At 42.4% G+C, this 16,369-nt stretch overlaps 1 protein-coding gene across 3 annotated transcripts in view; it reads left to right on the top strand.

Annotated features, from left to right (window-relative positions):
• The window catches only part of NCAN (neurocan), a 194,736-nt gene that overhangs the window by 159,352 nt on the left and 19,015 nt on the right, over positions 1-16,369 (top strand). For all 3 annotated transcript variants that reach the window (XM_083180322.1, XM_083180306.1, XM_083180315.1), the window contains 2 exons: positions 4,060-4,176; positions 7,136-7,249. In XM_083180322.1, the coding sequence (XP_083036448.1) occupies positions 4,060-4,176; positions 7,136-7,249 (231 nt within the window). The remainder of the gene's footprint in view (positions 1-4,059; positions 4,177-7,135; positions 7,250-16,369) is intronic.

Here is a 16,369-nt window from a genome sequence, read left to right as displayed (position 1 = left end):
TACACACTCCCTCCCCCTCTCAATGCCACTAAGGACAAGTGCATGGTACATAAACATAGCTGCATCAGCAGATAACACTAAAATAAGTATCAGTGTGGCATAAAACCTCAAAAAAGTGCTAAATAAATGTATTATAATTTTTTTACACACACAAACCACATATATACATTTTACAAACATACACATGGCACAGGCCACACCCTTGGCACACAAAGGAGCCTTTAAAAATGTCAGCCCCAAGAGGAAGTTAATCCAGCATTAGCAATGTTGAATATCATAGGCAACAGAGGGCAAGCCTGGTGGGTTCTGCGTTGTATATGGATTTGCTCTCCAGCACATTAAGTAGGAGAGAAGTTAATAATTGTTGAAAAAAATATATATATTGTATTACGTGAACAAATTCTGGCTTGAATATTTTGATGTGGGTATATGGGAAACATATTTATAGCAATGGCCTGTTGCACACTTTTCACTAAAAGCATACCTCGAAACTGTCCCGATTACCATGGGACCATCCCGGCAGTGTCCCACGGGGAGTCGGGGGGGAGGGGGCAGTTTTAAAATCAGTGTTTATGCAATTGATGAGGCAGTCAGAAGCTTATTGTTGTGGCTCTTTATAAGGATGATAGAGTATAGTAATATAGGCCCCGGCTAATGAAAGAGTAGTGGCAGCGCATCTATCGGTCACCTGACCTAATTCCACTAGAGCAGGAGTTGCTAGGCTTTGTAAACGTTTATAATAATTCAAGAAAAAAAGGAAGAAAGTGATATTTAGCGCTGATTGATATTCAACACTGCGGCTCGTACCTAAGGGGGATTACCAAACCCCTTAAAAGGATAGAACAAGAAAAAAATAGGAAAGTGGTACAGCGCTGTGTTCAATATTAAATTCAAATTTTTATTTAAATTGTTTCACAACATTAGATAAATCAATGTGGCCAACATTGGGACAGACAAGACTTACAAACATGAAAATGGACTCTCCCCTCAAAGAAATATATAAAGGATCCTTTGAACTCAGTCAATGGTTTAGCAGCATGCAACTTGATTATAATCAAATGGGGGTTAGTGATGTTTTAAAAGTTAGTAATATTAGCCTCTTGATTAATTGCCGGTACTTGTTTATGAAAGTGCACAATCATTAGAGTTAATACTTAAGTTAGTATCCGGATGGGCAAACGGGGTCCAGTCTGCAGTCTCCAACCAAACCTCTCCGACCGCTGAATGTTTGGTGCGGTTCTAGCTGGGATGGTATGGTGGCTCTGTGGGGCGGCAGCTTCTCTCCCCAATCCTTATCCTCTACGCGTTTCTCCGCCTTGGACTGTCAGCGGCTTCCTCAGGAGGTGTGTATAATAATTCATGGAGAAGCGTTGTGGACCAGCGGTATTATGGAAAAATAGAAAATAAATAGTGTAGTCCTAGAAAATGATAGAATCTGATTTGTTGCTATGGGCAATATCACCTCTTTTCATTTTTATACGCTTTAGTACATTTACCCTAGAGTCTAGAAAATCTTGCATCTTATTATTTTATATGATTGTCCTTTTTGGGATTTATAGGGAAGCTCAATAAAATAACAGGTTTGTTTAAAATGTAAAAAAAAAAATCTTAACACTGGGAACCAATTAACTTTTTTCTCCGCTGTGTTTGTACCTAACAGTAAATAAATTAAGCATGTGGATTCCACTTCTGTATTCATATGTCCAGGTGACAGCATTGCCATGGCAACCACGGCTTTTCTCTTTTCTTTCTGCCAATCAAATGGGAGAACTTTGTAGCAGCATTCTGTTAATAAGGCCCAGTGAGCCCATTCCAAGGCTGTCATAAATTTAAGGACTGTGTTCTTCCTGTAAATATTCCCAAAATAACAACTTCTTTCTTATCCATAGAGGCATGACATTTTTGGCAGTGCCTTTAGCTTAAATAAACAACCAATAAAAGATGTGACACAGTTTAATGTCATGTTAAAAACTATTTTTATTATGCCATGCCTTACATATAATTGGTAGTTGGTATTCATCTTTCTTCTGGCTATCGGTAAATGCAATTTGTTTCTTCCTCTTGTGTTTGGCATTTGTAAGTAACTGAATCAGTGCTGGACAAATTTCTCCTACAGTTAGGAGAAAATACCAGCCGTTTTCTCTCTCTGGGCGTGATGTACCAAGCAGCGGCAGTACATACTGCTGCCCATCCAGGTCCATCTTAACGTATGGGCTTAATGGACAGCTGCCCAAGGTCCCCCTATTCTAGTGGTCTGGACTTCCGGGTCTATGACCAGGGAGTCCCTTTGCACATGTGCAGAGGCGTTGGCTGCGGTGGGCATGCTGGGAGGGATCTGTGTTGGATCCCTAACACAGCTGCGTAGAGGAAGCCATAGGCCTCTATGGGGTAAGGCCAGCCAGAGCTGGCATTGCCCTCAGCGAAGGCCTGTCTAAAGACATTAAAAGGCCATACTCCCAAAACTCATGGCATTACCCTGTTAGCAATGGCCGCACCCCTGTAATGTGAGTGCAAGGTGAAGATGCACTCGTGGGCACTTAGGGCGGGATGTACTAAAAAATTGCTGTACATCCCGCCACACATTGCATTGATAGTAATCACATATGTATGAAAATATACGATTAGTGTCACTAAGGACAGCTCTTGCAAAAAAGAACTGTCCTTTGCGAAGCCTCCATTGCCAGGTGAGAGGGTGTCCGCAGGTCCCTCTCACTTCCTACATCTGGGAGCCCCCTACTGCAGACAGCTGCAGGGACTCCCAGGCTCCTCCACCTCCCTGAACCTGGATGGGGAAGTACTGCTGCTAGGGAGGAGGAGGTCACTAGGTCTGGGCAGCACAGCAGGATGCCAGACAGCAGGTAATGGGGGGGGTGGCGTGTGTGGCGAGGGGCAGCAGAGCCCGGTGTGGGGCAGCAGGGGATATGAAAATAAGCCCTTAGGCTTCTCAAGGTAACGCCAGAAAAAGGTGGCATTACCCTCTGTGGTGGAAAGGTGGAATCTGAAAATACGGTAAAAACCCCTAAATGCCAGAGCTGGAAAGCAGCCCCAGTCCGTCACTAATAGTGCAGCATTAAAGTCTGTCAAGCAAGATAGACTAGATTACTGCTTCTGCATTTTATTTTTACTAGTGCCTTCTATCTATCCATATATAATACTGTAACTACCCCATAAATCTGTACATTTACTGAAAGTAACCTGTAATTTGAATATTTATTTACCTTTATATACCTTTATAGCAGTGGTTTCCAACCTTGGTCCTCAAGGCACACTTAGGGGGTGATTCAGGTTGGTTGGCTCATATAGAGACTAATTCTGTCAGTGGACCAATGGTGCTGCTCTGCGCATGTGTGTATAGGAAAAGATGCCCATAGCAACCAACCGAATTCCATCTAGCATTTCTCTGTTGCATCCCAGAAAATGATAAACTGAATATTATTGGTTGCTATGGGCAACATCACCTTTTTTACAAAACTTTAGTAAATGTATGAATGTAAATGAAACTTTAGTCCATGCTTGAACACAGATGGTTTGAAAAATTACTGAGGTGTCAATTAAGTCTTGTGTGATTAAATATGGCTAATCGTAAAACCTGGACTGGTACTGTACCTTGAGGACCAAGGTTGACAAACATGGCTATATACAAAAGGGTATTAGAAATTAGAATGGAGTTATATTAATATAAAGACCAGTAAAGTCATGGAAATACACAGTGTTATCAAATATCTATAGCAATCAGGAGCAGTACTTCATTATTCTATATAATGCTTAAGTTTTCTCAATAAGCACTAAAGGGTTGTCATGTTAATCCATCATTTCATTTTTAATGATATTATTAAGGGCTGTAATGGTTCATATTACTGCCTCGTAGCACTGAAGTCATTAGTTCAATTCTCACCGGGGTCATAACTGTGTGACGATTGTATATTACCCCTAGTGTGTGCATGTACATGTGACAATGTGTACAATAGACTAAATGGGCGAAGTGGTTCTAATCTGCCATCAAATTCTATGTTTCTAAGTGGACCCTATGAAATCACTAATAATGTGTTTACATTTTAGGAGAACCTCAACCGTGTTCTCACAGTCCTTGTCTGCATATGGGGACCTGCCAGTCCAATGAAAGCACATACAGTTGTATCTGTCACAAAGGCTACACAGGAGAGAACTGCGAAATAGGTACATTCAAACCCAGTTATAAAACAACATTAAAGCAGCAATTGAATATAAAGTCATTTTTTTTCTTTAAATAACCCAATTTTAGTTCCTTTTAACCATTCATTTGTTGATTTGATTCTCATTCATCTGTTCAAAATCTCTCTGTTGCTTCCAGTATGGCTATCATTTACCGACATACAGACCATTTTCACTCAGAATGTCATGTGAAGGCAGAGGGCGAGAAGGAAGGGGAGGATCTTATGGTACACAGAGCAGACCTGGCTCAAAGAGGCATTCCAAGGCCTCTCTGCTGTCTAATAATATGACCGTGGCCCTATAGTTCATTTTAGTTTGTGGACTCTTCAGAATTAGAAATCATTTATAGCATTGTGAAGAAACAGAGCTAATACAATTGTAATTCCCCTGCTAATAGCCTTGCACAGTGATTTATGTAAGAAACAAATATATTCAACTATTTTTTCATGGAATTGTTGCAAGAAATTGAATTGAACTTGCAACATGCAAGTAGATTAGAATTAATATATGGTAACATGAACAACCAGCATTGTTCCCAGAATGGGATCCTCCATTATCTTCTTGCTGCTCAGCCACCACAATCCCTGTTATATCCATATTTCTGCCATTGTATAGAATATATTTATAACAATAATCTCTCCAGTCTGACATTGAGAGGACTTTGCAAGGGAGAGCTGAATAACTCTCCGGGCTAAAGAAGCAGATTATGTGTTGTGCATTGAGGCATGAACCCGGACACTAAACAATATAAGTTTTACTGATTTACGGAACAAATAAACTTCACAGAAGGAAATTCTTTCAAACATAAAACAACCAAGGAGGTTTCTGCAGATTTGAATCTCCGGCCTATAGGTGTTCCATCTGGTAACCTTCATTCAATATGCAACTCTGCTTTGTCATACTGAGTATATTCCCCCAAGGAGGGCTCTGCTAGGGGAAATGTTAGGGGTTCTGCTAGGGGCTCTAGCAACAATAATCTCTTCCATGTATTCCCCTTTCCATTGCCTATTAGGAAATGCCCCAATCTTCTGGCTACTGCTCATCAAATAGTGAGCACCAGGAGTGTGCTGTTATCCAACAAGTTACAGATTGATATTACAACCTATACATACTGTACATACAGTACATACAGACATATATACATACATACATACATACATACATACATACATACATACATACATATATACATACATAGCTTTTTTTCAGCAGAAACTATTGAGAACTATATATATATATGATGCAAACTTGACTGGCATACTATTCTTGTTCCTGAGTAAGAGTTGCGAGTGCCACACCACCACTTTATATATATATATATGTATATATAGAATGATGTGTCACAGGATGGCACTCAATGCAGGTAATTGTTAATAGTCCGGTGCCAGGTACATATGAGAAACATAAAAGCACTTACCCCCTCTTACAGGAAAGGATTGGAACCAGCACACGGATATGAAGTGAAAGAAAAAACGTGGTTTATTGTACAAGCATTATTGCACAACAGACAGCTGTTCATGCCGTTTCAACTGCATGGCACCTCTGATGAAAACTGCTGCCATGCAGTTGAAACGGCTGTCAGGTGAACAGCTGTCTGTTGTGCAATAATGCTTGTACAATAAACCACGTTTTTTCTTTCACTTCATATCCGTGTGCTTGTTCCAATCCTTTCCTGTAAGAGGGGGTAAGTGCTTTTATATATATATATATATATATATATATATATATATATATAGCACTTCCAATGTTCTGGGTAGAACAATAACGGCACTCAGGAGACTGGTTACATGCAAAAACGATATATTGTGGTGTACAGGGGAACGTTTCGGGGAGTGACCCCCTTCCTCAGCCCCAACCTACAGCACTGGGTAACACATTACAAAGACAATGTAATGTGTTACCCAGTGCTGTAGGTTGGGGCTGAGGAAGGGGGTCACTCCCCGAAACGTTCCCCTGTACACCACAATATATCGTTTTTGCATGTAACCAGTCTCCTGAGTGCCGTTATTGTTCTACCCAGAACATTGGAAGTGCTACATCATTGTGTTCTGGCACCTGGAGCATGCTGTACCTTTAACCCAGCGAGTGCCGGCAGCTATTGGATCTGTATATATATATATATATATATATATATATATATATATATATATATATATTACATAATCAGGAACTTTTGTTTTAACATTCCTTTTGTTCTCTTCTAAATTAGATAGATAGATAGATAGATAGATAGATAGATAGATAGATAGATAGATAGATAGATAGATAGATAGACAGACAACCTGGTATTTGGTGCATGTGCCTGAGTTATTCCTGTATCATATGTTCAATACTAAAAAACAAATGTGAACATTAAAATATATTTATTAAAAGTCAATTTTTCTTAAAAACGATGCTATAACATCACCTTCAGCATCTCATATGGTTTTAACAGCAAGTGTTAAACAATCCAACGCATTTCATCTCAAACGAGTCAGGTGTGTATGTCTGGAGCCCACTTTTCATTCAGCTGCACACAGGTGTTTGGGACAGCACAGATACACTGTAAGTCATCTCTCAGACTGAAACATACGTCATCATTTGAATCCTTTTGGACTATTTTTCTTTTCCATTGGCTCCAGTCATACACCCGATGAAGTCTCGTTTTTAAGAAAAATGTACTTTTAATAAATATATTTGGGCTTTCACTTTGGTTTTTAGTATTGAACATATGATACAGTAGTAACTCAGGTACAGTTTGGTGACCTGGTATTTGGCATCTAATGTTGTCTATATGTGGTTTGTTTGAATTGAATTTTAGTGCCTGGAGTTCCTAAACCTCTTTTTCCACCAAAAATAGTACTGCATAAATGCACACACACATAATGATATGATATGGATACATATAGCTATGTACTCTTATAAGATATATGCTTTATTTGTGTTTATGCTGTGTTTTCAACAGATATTGACGAGTGTCTGTCCAACCCCTGTGAAAATGGTGGCACCTGCATTGATGAAATCAACTCCTTTCTGTGTTTGTGTTTACCAAGCTATGGAGGAAGCACATGTGGTAAAGGTGAGGAGAATACTGAATGTTGATATTTCTAACCATTTGGTATTGCAGTGTTGCAGTGTTTTGGGATTTTGTTGTGGCTATGAAAGAAATCAACAGTATAGCCATAGGGTCGGTCACACAGAATATTCTATGGGGAGATGTATGAAAAAGTAATGAGTAGACCGGTAAAGAGGTTGCCCATAGCAACTTTGAGGTAGCATTTGAAGTATAACAGCTTGGAGATATTAAGTACATCCTATAAAATGATAGGCAGAAGCTGATTGGTTGTCAATGGTGGGCAACTTCTCACTGGCTCACTCTTTCACTTTTTTCCCTGCTATGTGTGTATAAGACTTTAAGGGCCAGATGTATCAAGCTTCAAAAGTGAGAGAATTGAGAGTGATAAAATACCAACCAATCAGCTTCTACCTGCCATGTCACAGGCTGTGTTTGAAATATGACAGATAGGAGCTGATTGGCTGGCTATTTATCACTCTCCATTTTATCACTTTTGAAGCTTGATACATCTGGCCCTTAGAATAAGATGATGTGTGAATGGGCACCTATAGAAAGAAAGGCATGACATGAACATGAATTTGGTTTTCTATATTAAGATTCTAATTTAAATGTAGCACAATTTCTCTTTCAGTCACTTTAATTATCACATGTGATTCATTTATGTTTTCAAATAATGAAATGACCGAGGACAGCAAATATCATAGCATAGGCAGGGTAGAGGATTTGGTCAAAATCCTGGTAGCCAGTAGGCCAGCAGGGATCCTGACAGACAGAATCCAAGCTGATCCTGGAGGTAATTATGGGCGATTAGGGGGAAGGTTAGGCTTGGGCTTCAGGGGTGGGGGAATTTAGGATTAATCTGTGGGTCAGGCGGGGTGGTAGTGTGGTAAGGTTTAGGCTGTTAAAAAGTTGGGTTAGGTGAAAATGCTGTGACCCGTCATGATTTCTCAGTACAGTAAATCTGATTGCTGGGATCTCAACAGCTGGGATTTCATACCCAAGTTATAGATTAACACAGGGGCGGAGTGACCATGGGGCTGTTGTTGAAAGATTCCAAGTGGGTTGGCGTATATGAGAGGCTTGTTTTGTTTGCTGACATGTGGCCCCACCACAGCAAACTGCCCAACGTACTCATTACACTGCAGTGTTCTCATTCGTTCTGTTACTCCATCTCTGCAGGACAGTAACTCTGCCATCCAGTGTTCTGCCATGGCTACATGGCATGTTATATCTTTGATTTTACCATGTCGGACCATTGCTATAAACTTTTCTAGTGCCACTTTCAGTTCCCAATCTGACCCTGCATAACATGCAGTTGGAGGTAGTAGTGGTATTTTTTACACTAAAACATTTATTTACTTTCACCTTTAAAGACAGTTTACCAGCACTTAGACGTTCCTTAGTGTAGATAGCATCTGAATTATGTTGCTCCGTTTGCAAGTGATGGGCAGTCACAATTAAATCAAAATGCTCATTAAGTGCCTCCATTTATTTCTTGTCTGTCTGTCTGTCTGCCATTTTTTTTTTATATAGAGCTTGGATTAGATTCTATAAAGCCAGGTTTAACAGTAGTTATAAGTAGTTATTTCAAAATAGGTGTCACAAAGTAATTTCTCCCTTTAAAAATTATTATTATTTTTTTTTTTATAAAGAAAATTTTCATTTCTCCCACTTCCGCTCATTGATGAGTCCTACTGTGTGGCTCGTTTTAAGTTAACTGTATTTACTGCCTGCTCTGTGAACATGTACTGTGAAATGAGCAGCCCAAAGGTGTTAATATTTATAACTGCAATACTATAGATATTGGTAGAGTTTCCAGCTGTGTATTATAGAGGTCAGTCTTTCCTTCTTTATTTTCACCTCAGAATCAGGCTCATTGTGTCTAACTTGGTGATTGAAAACTTGCATAAACGAGAATAGAATAGACCAACTAAACAATTTACTTTGATGGTCAAAAAGCTCTCGCTTTGCACAAAGGTCCTGTCCTGACAAGTAGCTATGACCTTCTCCAAGGGAAAACATAATTGGGCAGATGTATTAAGAATTAAAAAGAGATAAACGTGAGGTTGATAAAGAGTGATAAACCTTCAGCCAGTCAGCTCCTAACTGACATGTTATAGACTGTGTTTAAAAATGCCAGTTAGGGGCTGGTTGGCTGGGCGTTTATCACTCTTTATCACCCCTGCATTTATCTATTTTTAAGGCTTAATACATCTGCCCCATAATGTGCCATAATGTCTCTTACTGAACTGTTATGAAAAGCAGGAATACACCCTCATAATCTGTAAAAATTATAATTTAAGATAGGCATGTCCAAACTGTGGCCCTCCAGCTGTTGTCAAACTACACATCCCAGCATGCCTTGCTATAGTTTTAGCATTCCTTAATAGCAAAACTGTGGCAAGGCATGGTGGAAGTTGTAGTTCCACAACAGCTGGAGGGCCATAGTTTGGACATGCCTGATTTAAGCCTTAATGCCCATACAAAGTAGACAATATGTTGAGTGAAAGATATTGGGGTTGATCCTATTCCCTGCAGATGACTCGTGAGTGCGAATCATCAGAGCACTGGGCTAACTTTGAGGCAGGCTGAATTTGCTTAAAAGCACTCGCACCTCCATAGGGGGTGCAAGCAATTTTAAGCAAAGGGTGTGAATTCGGCTTAATTTGGGTGCCGTTTTTAGAAATTAAATGCATGAATACAGCACCCAAATGGCACCTCCTACCCTTCGGTCCTAATAGGATTGACCCCATTGTTGAACAAGTCTAGTAATATGCAGCTTTTTGTGATGACATAGCCAAAAATGAGCTGCATGTTCACACGCCCAAAACCCTCATTAACGACCGTGGGAGCACGCATCCTTTATTTTTCATTGCATACACACTTTACGATAATTTGAACGATATCGATCAGAAGGGCCAAAATGAGTGATATTGTTCAAAATAACATCCAGTGTATACGCACCTTTAGAAGTTCCCTTCAGTGGTCCTTTTCTCCAACTCTCACCCCACTTACGGCAAACTCAGTTCCCTATTTATAAACAATGTATTTCATTATTGGCAATATACAGCAGTAATGTTTTACTAAAGTTCAGCATACGTATCATTCGGCTTCCTTAGTATTTATCCTTCTCTGATATACTGTGTGATTCCATAGATCATTGGTTCCCAAACCTTCTTGAATCATAGTGCCCTAGAGCCGTCACAGCAAACCTTGACACTCCAGATGTTGTTGAACTACACATCCACGCATGCTCTGCTACAGTTTTGCTATTTGGCCATGCTAACACTGAAGCAGGGCATGCTGGGATGTGTAGTTCAGCAACATCTGGAGTGTGAAGGTTAGCCATCAAGGCCCTAGAGCAGGCATGTCCAAACTGTGGCCCTCCATCTGTTGTGAAACTTGCCATAGTTTTAGCATCCCCTAATAGCAAAAATGTGGCAAGGCATGATGGGACATGTAGTTTACAACAGCTGGAGGGCCATAGTTTGGACATGCCTGCCCTAGAGTATGAGCACTTTTTTCACGGCACCCCTACCATAAAAGTTGTTTTTTTATTACTAAATGTAGGAAAAAACATCAAATTAAGTAATCCATGCATTCATTTATTCAGTGGCGTAAAGAGTTAAGTTTCATATTGTCCACGTGTTTTATGATTGGCAGCCACTAACACCGGTTTTGCCTAACACTTTTGGTCTGGATCACCAAGTGGAGGCACCCGTGCAAGAGGCTCGTGACACCCTAGGGTGCCCAGACATACCATTTGGGAACCACTGCTCTAGATATTGTCTTTCCCCTCACCATTAATGTGTTTCTCTCCTTCATATCTCCTTCATCCTGTTTTCTCATATTTCTCCATTATAATGTGCCATATTCGCTTATTATTGTTATTGACAGCCTAATATCCCACATACACATCTTCTCTTGGCTGTCTCCAAAATTAATTATACCCTTCTCTGACAGCCTTTATTTCAGCAGCTCCATCCTACACATCCTTTACAATTAATCTAATGTTTTCCCGATTAACTTTTTAATACCCTTTTTATTTTTTGCATCTGTCCCCTTACTGGGTTAAAGTTTGTTTCATGTTATAATGCTGTTAAGACAACCCTGATAACAAAAAGAGCTACAGCTGGTGCCTGACAGAGCTCCATTCTGGCGCGCACACAATAATAGGAAAAACCTATAAGATACAAATGTGTCTATCAAGGTAAATTGTATCATATCTTCCCAGGGAAGTAGCATCAAAGTATTCTCATTGTTCGTCCAGTTACAATTTGGCAATCTAGAGGCTAGCAGCCTAAAATGATGATTTTACACATGATTTATGTTACACAAATTCCCTGGTTAATCTTCAAAATGTAACTCAAGTATCTTTAGTTGGCCAAAAATACAAAGTATATAATATTACAGTATATAACCAACCAGATACCAGAGTACACCTCTACAGAGTATACTAGTATAGTAAAAGTGACATCTTTGCACCAGCTGCGGCCCATAGAAGCCCAATTACCTAATTTTGTTGATAATTGAATCAATCTTCAGTTTGTATTCACCTTTGTATTTGTTTTGCTTTATTATTGTGTTGTGGGTTATTAAATGATGCTGCTTTCCCACTGCAGACCCGTTTTAGTTTACAGGTAATCTTAAATGGTATTTAGCATTCCCACTGCAGCAGATTACAGTTTCAAATGCCATTTAAGTACCATTCCCATTGCAGGTAAAACGTTTTAGCTCTTCAAAACGTTTAGTGCCTGTGACAATGGGTCAGGCCTGTCTTTCCTTGTTGATATATATATATATATATATATATATATATATATATAGATCTATATATATATAGATCTATATATATATATAGATCTATATATATATAGATCTATATATATATAGATCTATATATATATATATAGATCTATATATATATATCTATATATATAGATCTATATATATATATAGATATATATATATATCTATATATATATAGATCTATATCTATATCTATATATATATATATATATATATATAGATCTATGTCTATATCTATATATATATATATATGTCTATATATATATATATATATATATATATATATATATATATATATATATAGATATATATATATATATATATATAGATCTATATAGATCTATATATATATAGATAGATATATATCTATCAACAAGGATAGACAGGCAGCTTGGAGGGGGTAGAGGGGGGAAGCTGTCCCCGGGTGCTGTGGGGGTAGAGGGGGGAAGCTGTCCGAATGTGCTGCGGGAGGAGGGGGGTCCCTGCTGCTGCTGAGGGGAGAGGGGGTACCTGTCAGCCTGACACGGCGCTGCCGCTGCTGTATCTCCCCCCCGGCGGCCGGTCCTTGCGGCGTATGTACAGTCAGTGTCGGCGGTCCAGGGGAAATAAGTACTATTTCCCCTGCGCCAGAGGGACCGCCGACACTGACTGTACATCCGCCGCAAGGACCGGCCGCCGGGGGGGAGATACAGCAGCGGCAGCGGCAGCGGCCGCCGGGGGGGGAGATACAGATTATGCTGCCAATGAGTATTGCGGTGAGGATTAACTCACTTGAGCAGCGTGTCTGATTGGTGTGTGGGATACAGCACGGGAGACCACGCGCACACTCTGGATGAGCTGCGGCGGTGATTACCTTACTGTGACCGCGTGTCTATCACCGGCCGGGGTGGCGGGTCTGGTTGCGGCGGTTAGCGCGTCATTTTCTATGTGACAGGCTGACAGGTACCCCTCAGCAGCAGCAGGGTCCCCCCTCCTCCCGCAGCACCTGGGCACATCTTGCCCAGCGCTGCACGCTGTGGACCCGCTGCGGGTGCCTGCACCCGCAGCGGGACCATGTACACCACTATTTACACGGACCCGTGTAAAAGGGGTATAACAGGACGGGGGCGAGGGCGAGGGGGAGGGGGGGAGGGCGGGGGGCAGCGGGGCGTACCACCGGGCTGAAAGTGGTTAATCTTTCAGCCCGGCAGCGTACACACACGGAGATGATTGCTGAAAAAAATCAGCAATCATCTCTACCGTTTAAAGATGCATTCCCATTGCATCTTAAACGGTAGATTACCGTGCAAAACCCTGCTCTGAAAACGGGTTGAAATACCGTTTAACTTTAAACGGTATTTCAACTCTGGCGCTTTCCCACTGCAGCCTTAAACGGTATTTTGCCCTCAAAAATCGGCAAAATACCGTTTTAAGGCTGCAGTGGGAAAGGGGCATTAACCGAATCCCTCCCAGTATCCCCAGCAGCGCGGGCATCACTGGACGCATGCACAGATAGGACTCTATCAGGTCGCATACCATGTTGTCCTATCATCATACAAAACGCTCTTACTGCAAGAGCCGTCCTTTGCCAAAATCGTCATGCATACGGCATTTCTATCCGCCCGTATGCGTGCAGAGAGAGGCATCAGCTGTTCCGGTGAAGGAATGTTTTAAAAAAAAAAATACTAATTGCATTTAAAGGATCAGCACCATGTAGCTGGCATACCCAATGACTGCTAGACACCTGCCTAGACTACCTAATGGGAAATACAGCCATGCTTACAATGACAGTGTAAATATGCTCCAGTATAGTATGAAGTGTTCCCTGGGCATATGCGTATGTATAATCGAAAGTAGACAAGTATGAAAGAGTTGGAGCAAAACAAAAGCAGGAGCAAAAAAGGAGGAAAATTGGCACATTGGCAAAATCATGTTATGGGCTGTACACATGTGCTTCATGTGTCCTCATTACCCCACACAGTGCATGTTTTGCTGGTAACCCAGCCGGTGCACAGGTGTACTAATTACTCACAGACACATATTATAAGGTCCGCAGGTGGAGTTAATTATTTCACTTGTCATTCTGTGAGGAGACCTGCAAAACATGCACTGCGTGGGGTAATGAGGACCGAGTTCCCTGACCACTGGCTTAGTGTTCTAGATTGCTAAGCAAGATCGCTCAGCACACATGTGTGAGAGAGTGTGCCAGCTCTGTGTGCTGAGCAGTATGTCAGGGCCAGTGTTCTACAGTTAGAACACTGGCCCTGACTAGCGATCTGACTAGATTTATCCTGCATGCTGGATCTTAATCACCAGCCTATAGCAACAAGTGTGGCCGTGCATCACTATCGCTATGCCCATACATACAGAGCAATGTAGAGTAATTCTCTAAGCGATCTAGTCAAATTAATTCAGATTGCTTAGAAAATGAGCGGAAATCACCCTGTGTGTAGGCTAGGGGCAAATGTCTAATATGCAGATTTACAGTTGGGAAGGCTGTGTTCAACCCCAACCTACAGTAGCTCAATGATTAAATCTAAATTTTAGTGTAAAAAAATAAGCTGCCCAAACTGCAAAATCAGCCGATAGTCTCATTATATGATAACGTTGTGTGTGCTATCTGGTGTGGCACAGAGGCAGTGCCGTCTTTCCCATTGGGCACGATGGGCAGTTGCCCGGGGGCCCTAGGACCTAGGGGCCCCCGGCTCAGCCCAATGGGAAAGATGGTGGCCGGGGTCCGGGAATCCGCTCACCCTCGCTGGGGGATCCGGGCAGGGGGATCAGGGCGGTGGCGGTAGCTAGAAGCCTGATTCGGCGAAGCTCTATTTGCCGGCGGGGCGGGAAGCGCTGTTGCATTTGAATAGACTGGCCGGACGCTGATTGGCTGAATTCAGAAAATTAGCATCCGGCCAGTCTTTGAAAAGGCAACAGCGCTTCCCACCCCGCCGGCAAATAGCGCTTCACCTCCTAGCTAGCAGTGAATTTAATTTCGGGGGTCCGTGTGCCGGGGTTCTGATCACCCTCACTGGGTGATCCGGCAGGGGGATCAGGGCATCGGTGGCGGTAGCTAGGAGCCCGAAGCGGCGAAGCGTTATTTGCCGGCAGGGGGGGCGAGAAGCGCTGCTGCATTTAAAATGACTGGCTGAATGCTGATTGGCTGAATTCAGCCAATCAGCATCCGGCCAGTCTTTTCAAATTCAACAGCGCTTCCCGCCCCCGCCGACAAATAGTGCTTCGCCGCTTCGGGCTCCTAGCTACCGCCACCGCCGCCCTGATCCCCTTCCCCAGCGAGGATGGTCGGATCCCCGCCACCCGGCCACCATCTTTCTCATTAGCGCTATTTGCCGGTGGGGCGGGAAGCGCTGCTGCATTTGAAAAGACTGGCCGAACGCTGATTGGCTGAATTCAGCCAATCAGCGTCTGCCCAGTCTTTTCAAATGCAACAGCGCTTCCCGCCCCGCCAGTTAATAGCGCTTTGCCACTTCAGGGCAGGCTCCTAGCTACCGCCGCTGCCCTGATCCCGCTGCCCGGATCCCCCAGCGAAGATGATCGGATCCCCGGCCGCCGGAAGCTGACTGGCTGCCGCACGGAGCCAGAGAGGTGAGGGTTGGGGAGGTGACTGTGGGCTCCTGGGCAAACTAATTTGGGGGGGGGGGGGTCCAGTGAACTAGGTTGCCCAGGGGCCCTTCCTAATGTTAAGACGGCCCTGCACAGAGGAGGAGCTGCTCTGTAATATTTGTGCAGGGTTTTTTCCTGAAATTATAAGTAAATACTACAGTGTATATATATATATAGAAATTGCTTTGGTGTTGTAAGGCCGCTTTTGTAAATCTTGTATTTTATTCCTCCCCTCTTCCCTGCTATTCAGTTGCTTTCATTGTATCTTTCTGTTCAGTTTTCCTCTAATCAATCACTGGCCTGCTTCATTCCTCTATTCCTGTATTCTGTGCCACGTTTCTCTATTTATCTCTTCTATCTTTTGCACATCTCATTCTTTTTTTTAACCTGTCTGTGATTGGTGATACTCCTTTGTTTCCTTGGCCCTTATTCTGATCGGTGCGGCCGGAGCCGCATATGCGGCTCCGACCGCACAGACGAATCCCCCGCCTTGCGTACGGATCGCCACCTCCGTCCGTACGCGGATATGTGGCGATCCGTATGAAAGTGGACGGGGATACGCCTCCTCCACCTTGGGAGCAGCCCCTGCATTCGATGGTCGCCGAACATCGAATGCAGGGCCGCACGCTCCACCAGGTCCCGCAACACAAGACCACACGGACACTTGTCCGTGTGAAATCTTGTATTGGGGCGGGCAGCTGACATCCGGCGATGTCA

Source organism: Crinia signifera, chromosome 1 (assembly GCF_055691185.1).
Source record: "Crinia signifera chromosome 1, ASM5569118v1, whole genome shotgun sequence".
In the NCBI taxonomy this organism is placed as follows: Eukaryota; Metazoa; Chordata; class Amphibia; order Anura; family Myobatrachidae; genus Crinia; species Crinia signifera.
Note: the sequence above shows the minus strand (reverse complement) of the source record. Positions and strands in the feature narration are given on the sequence as shown.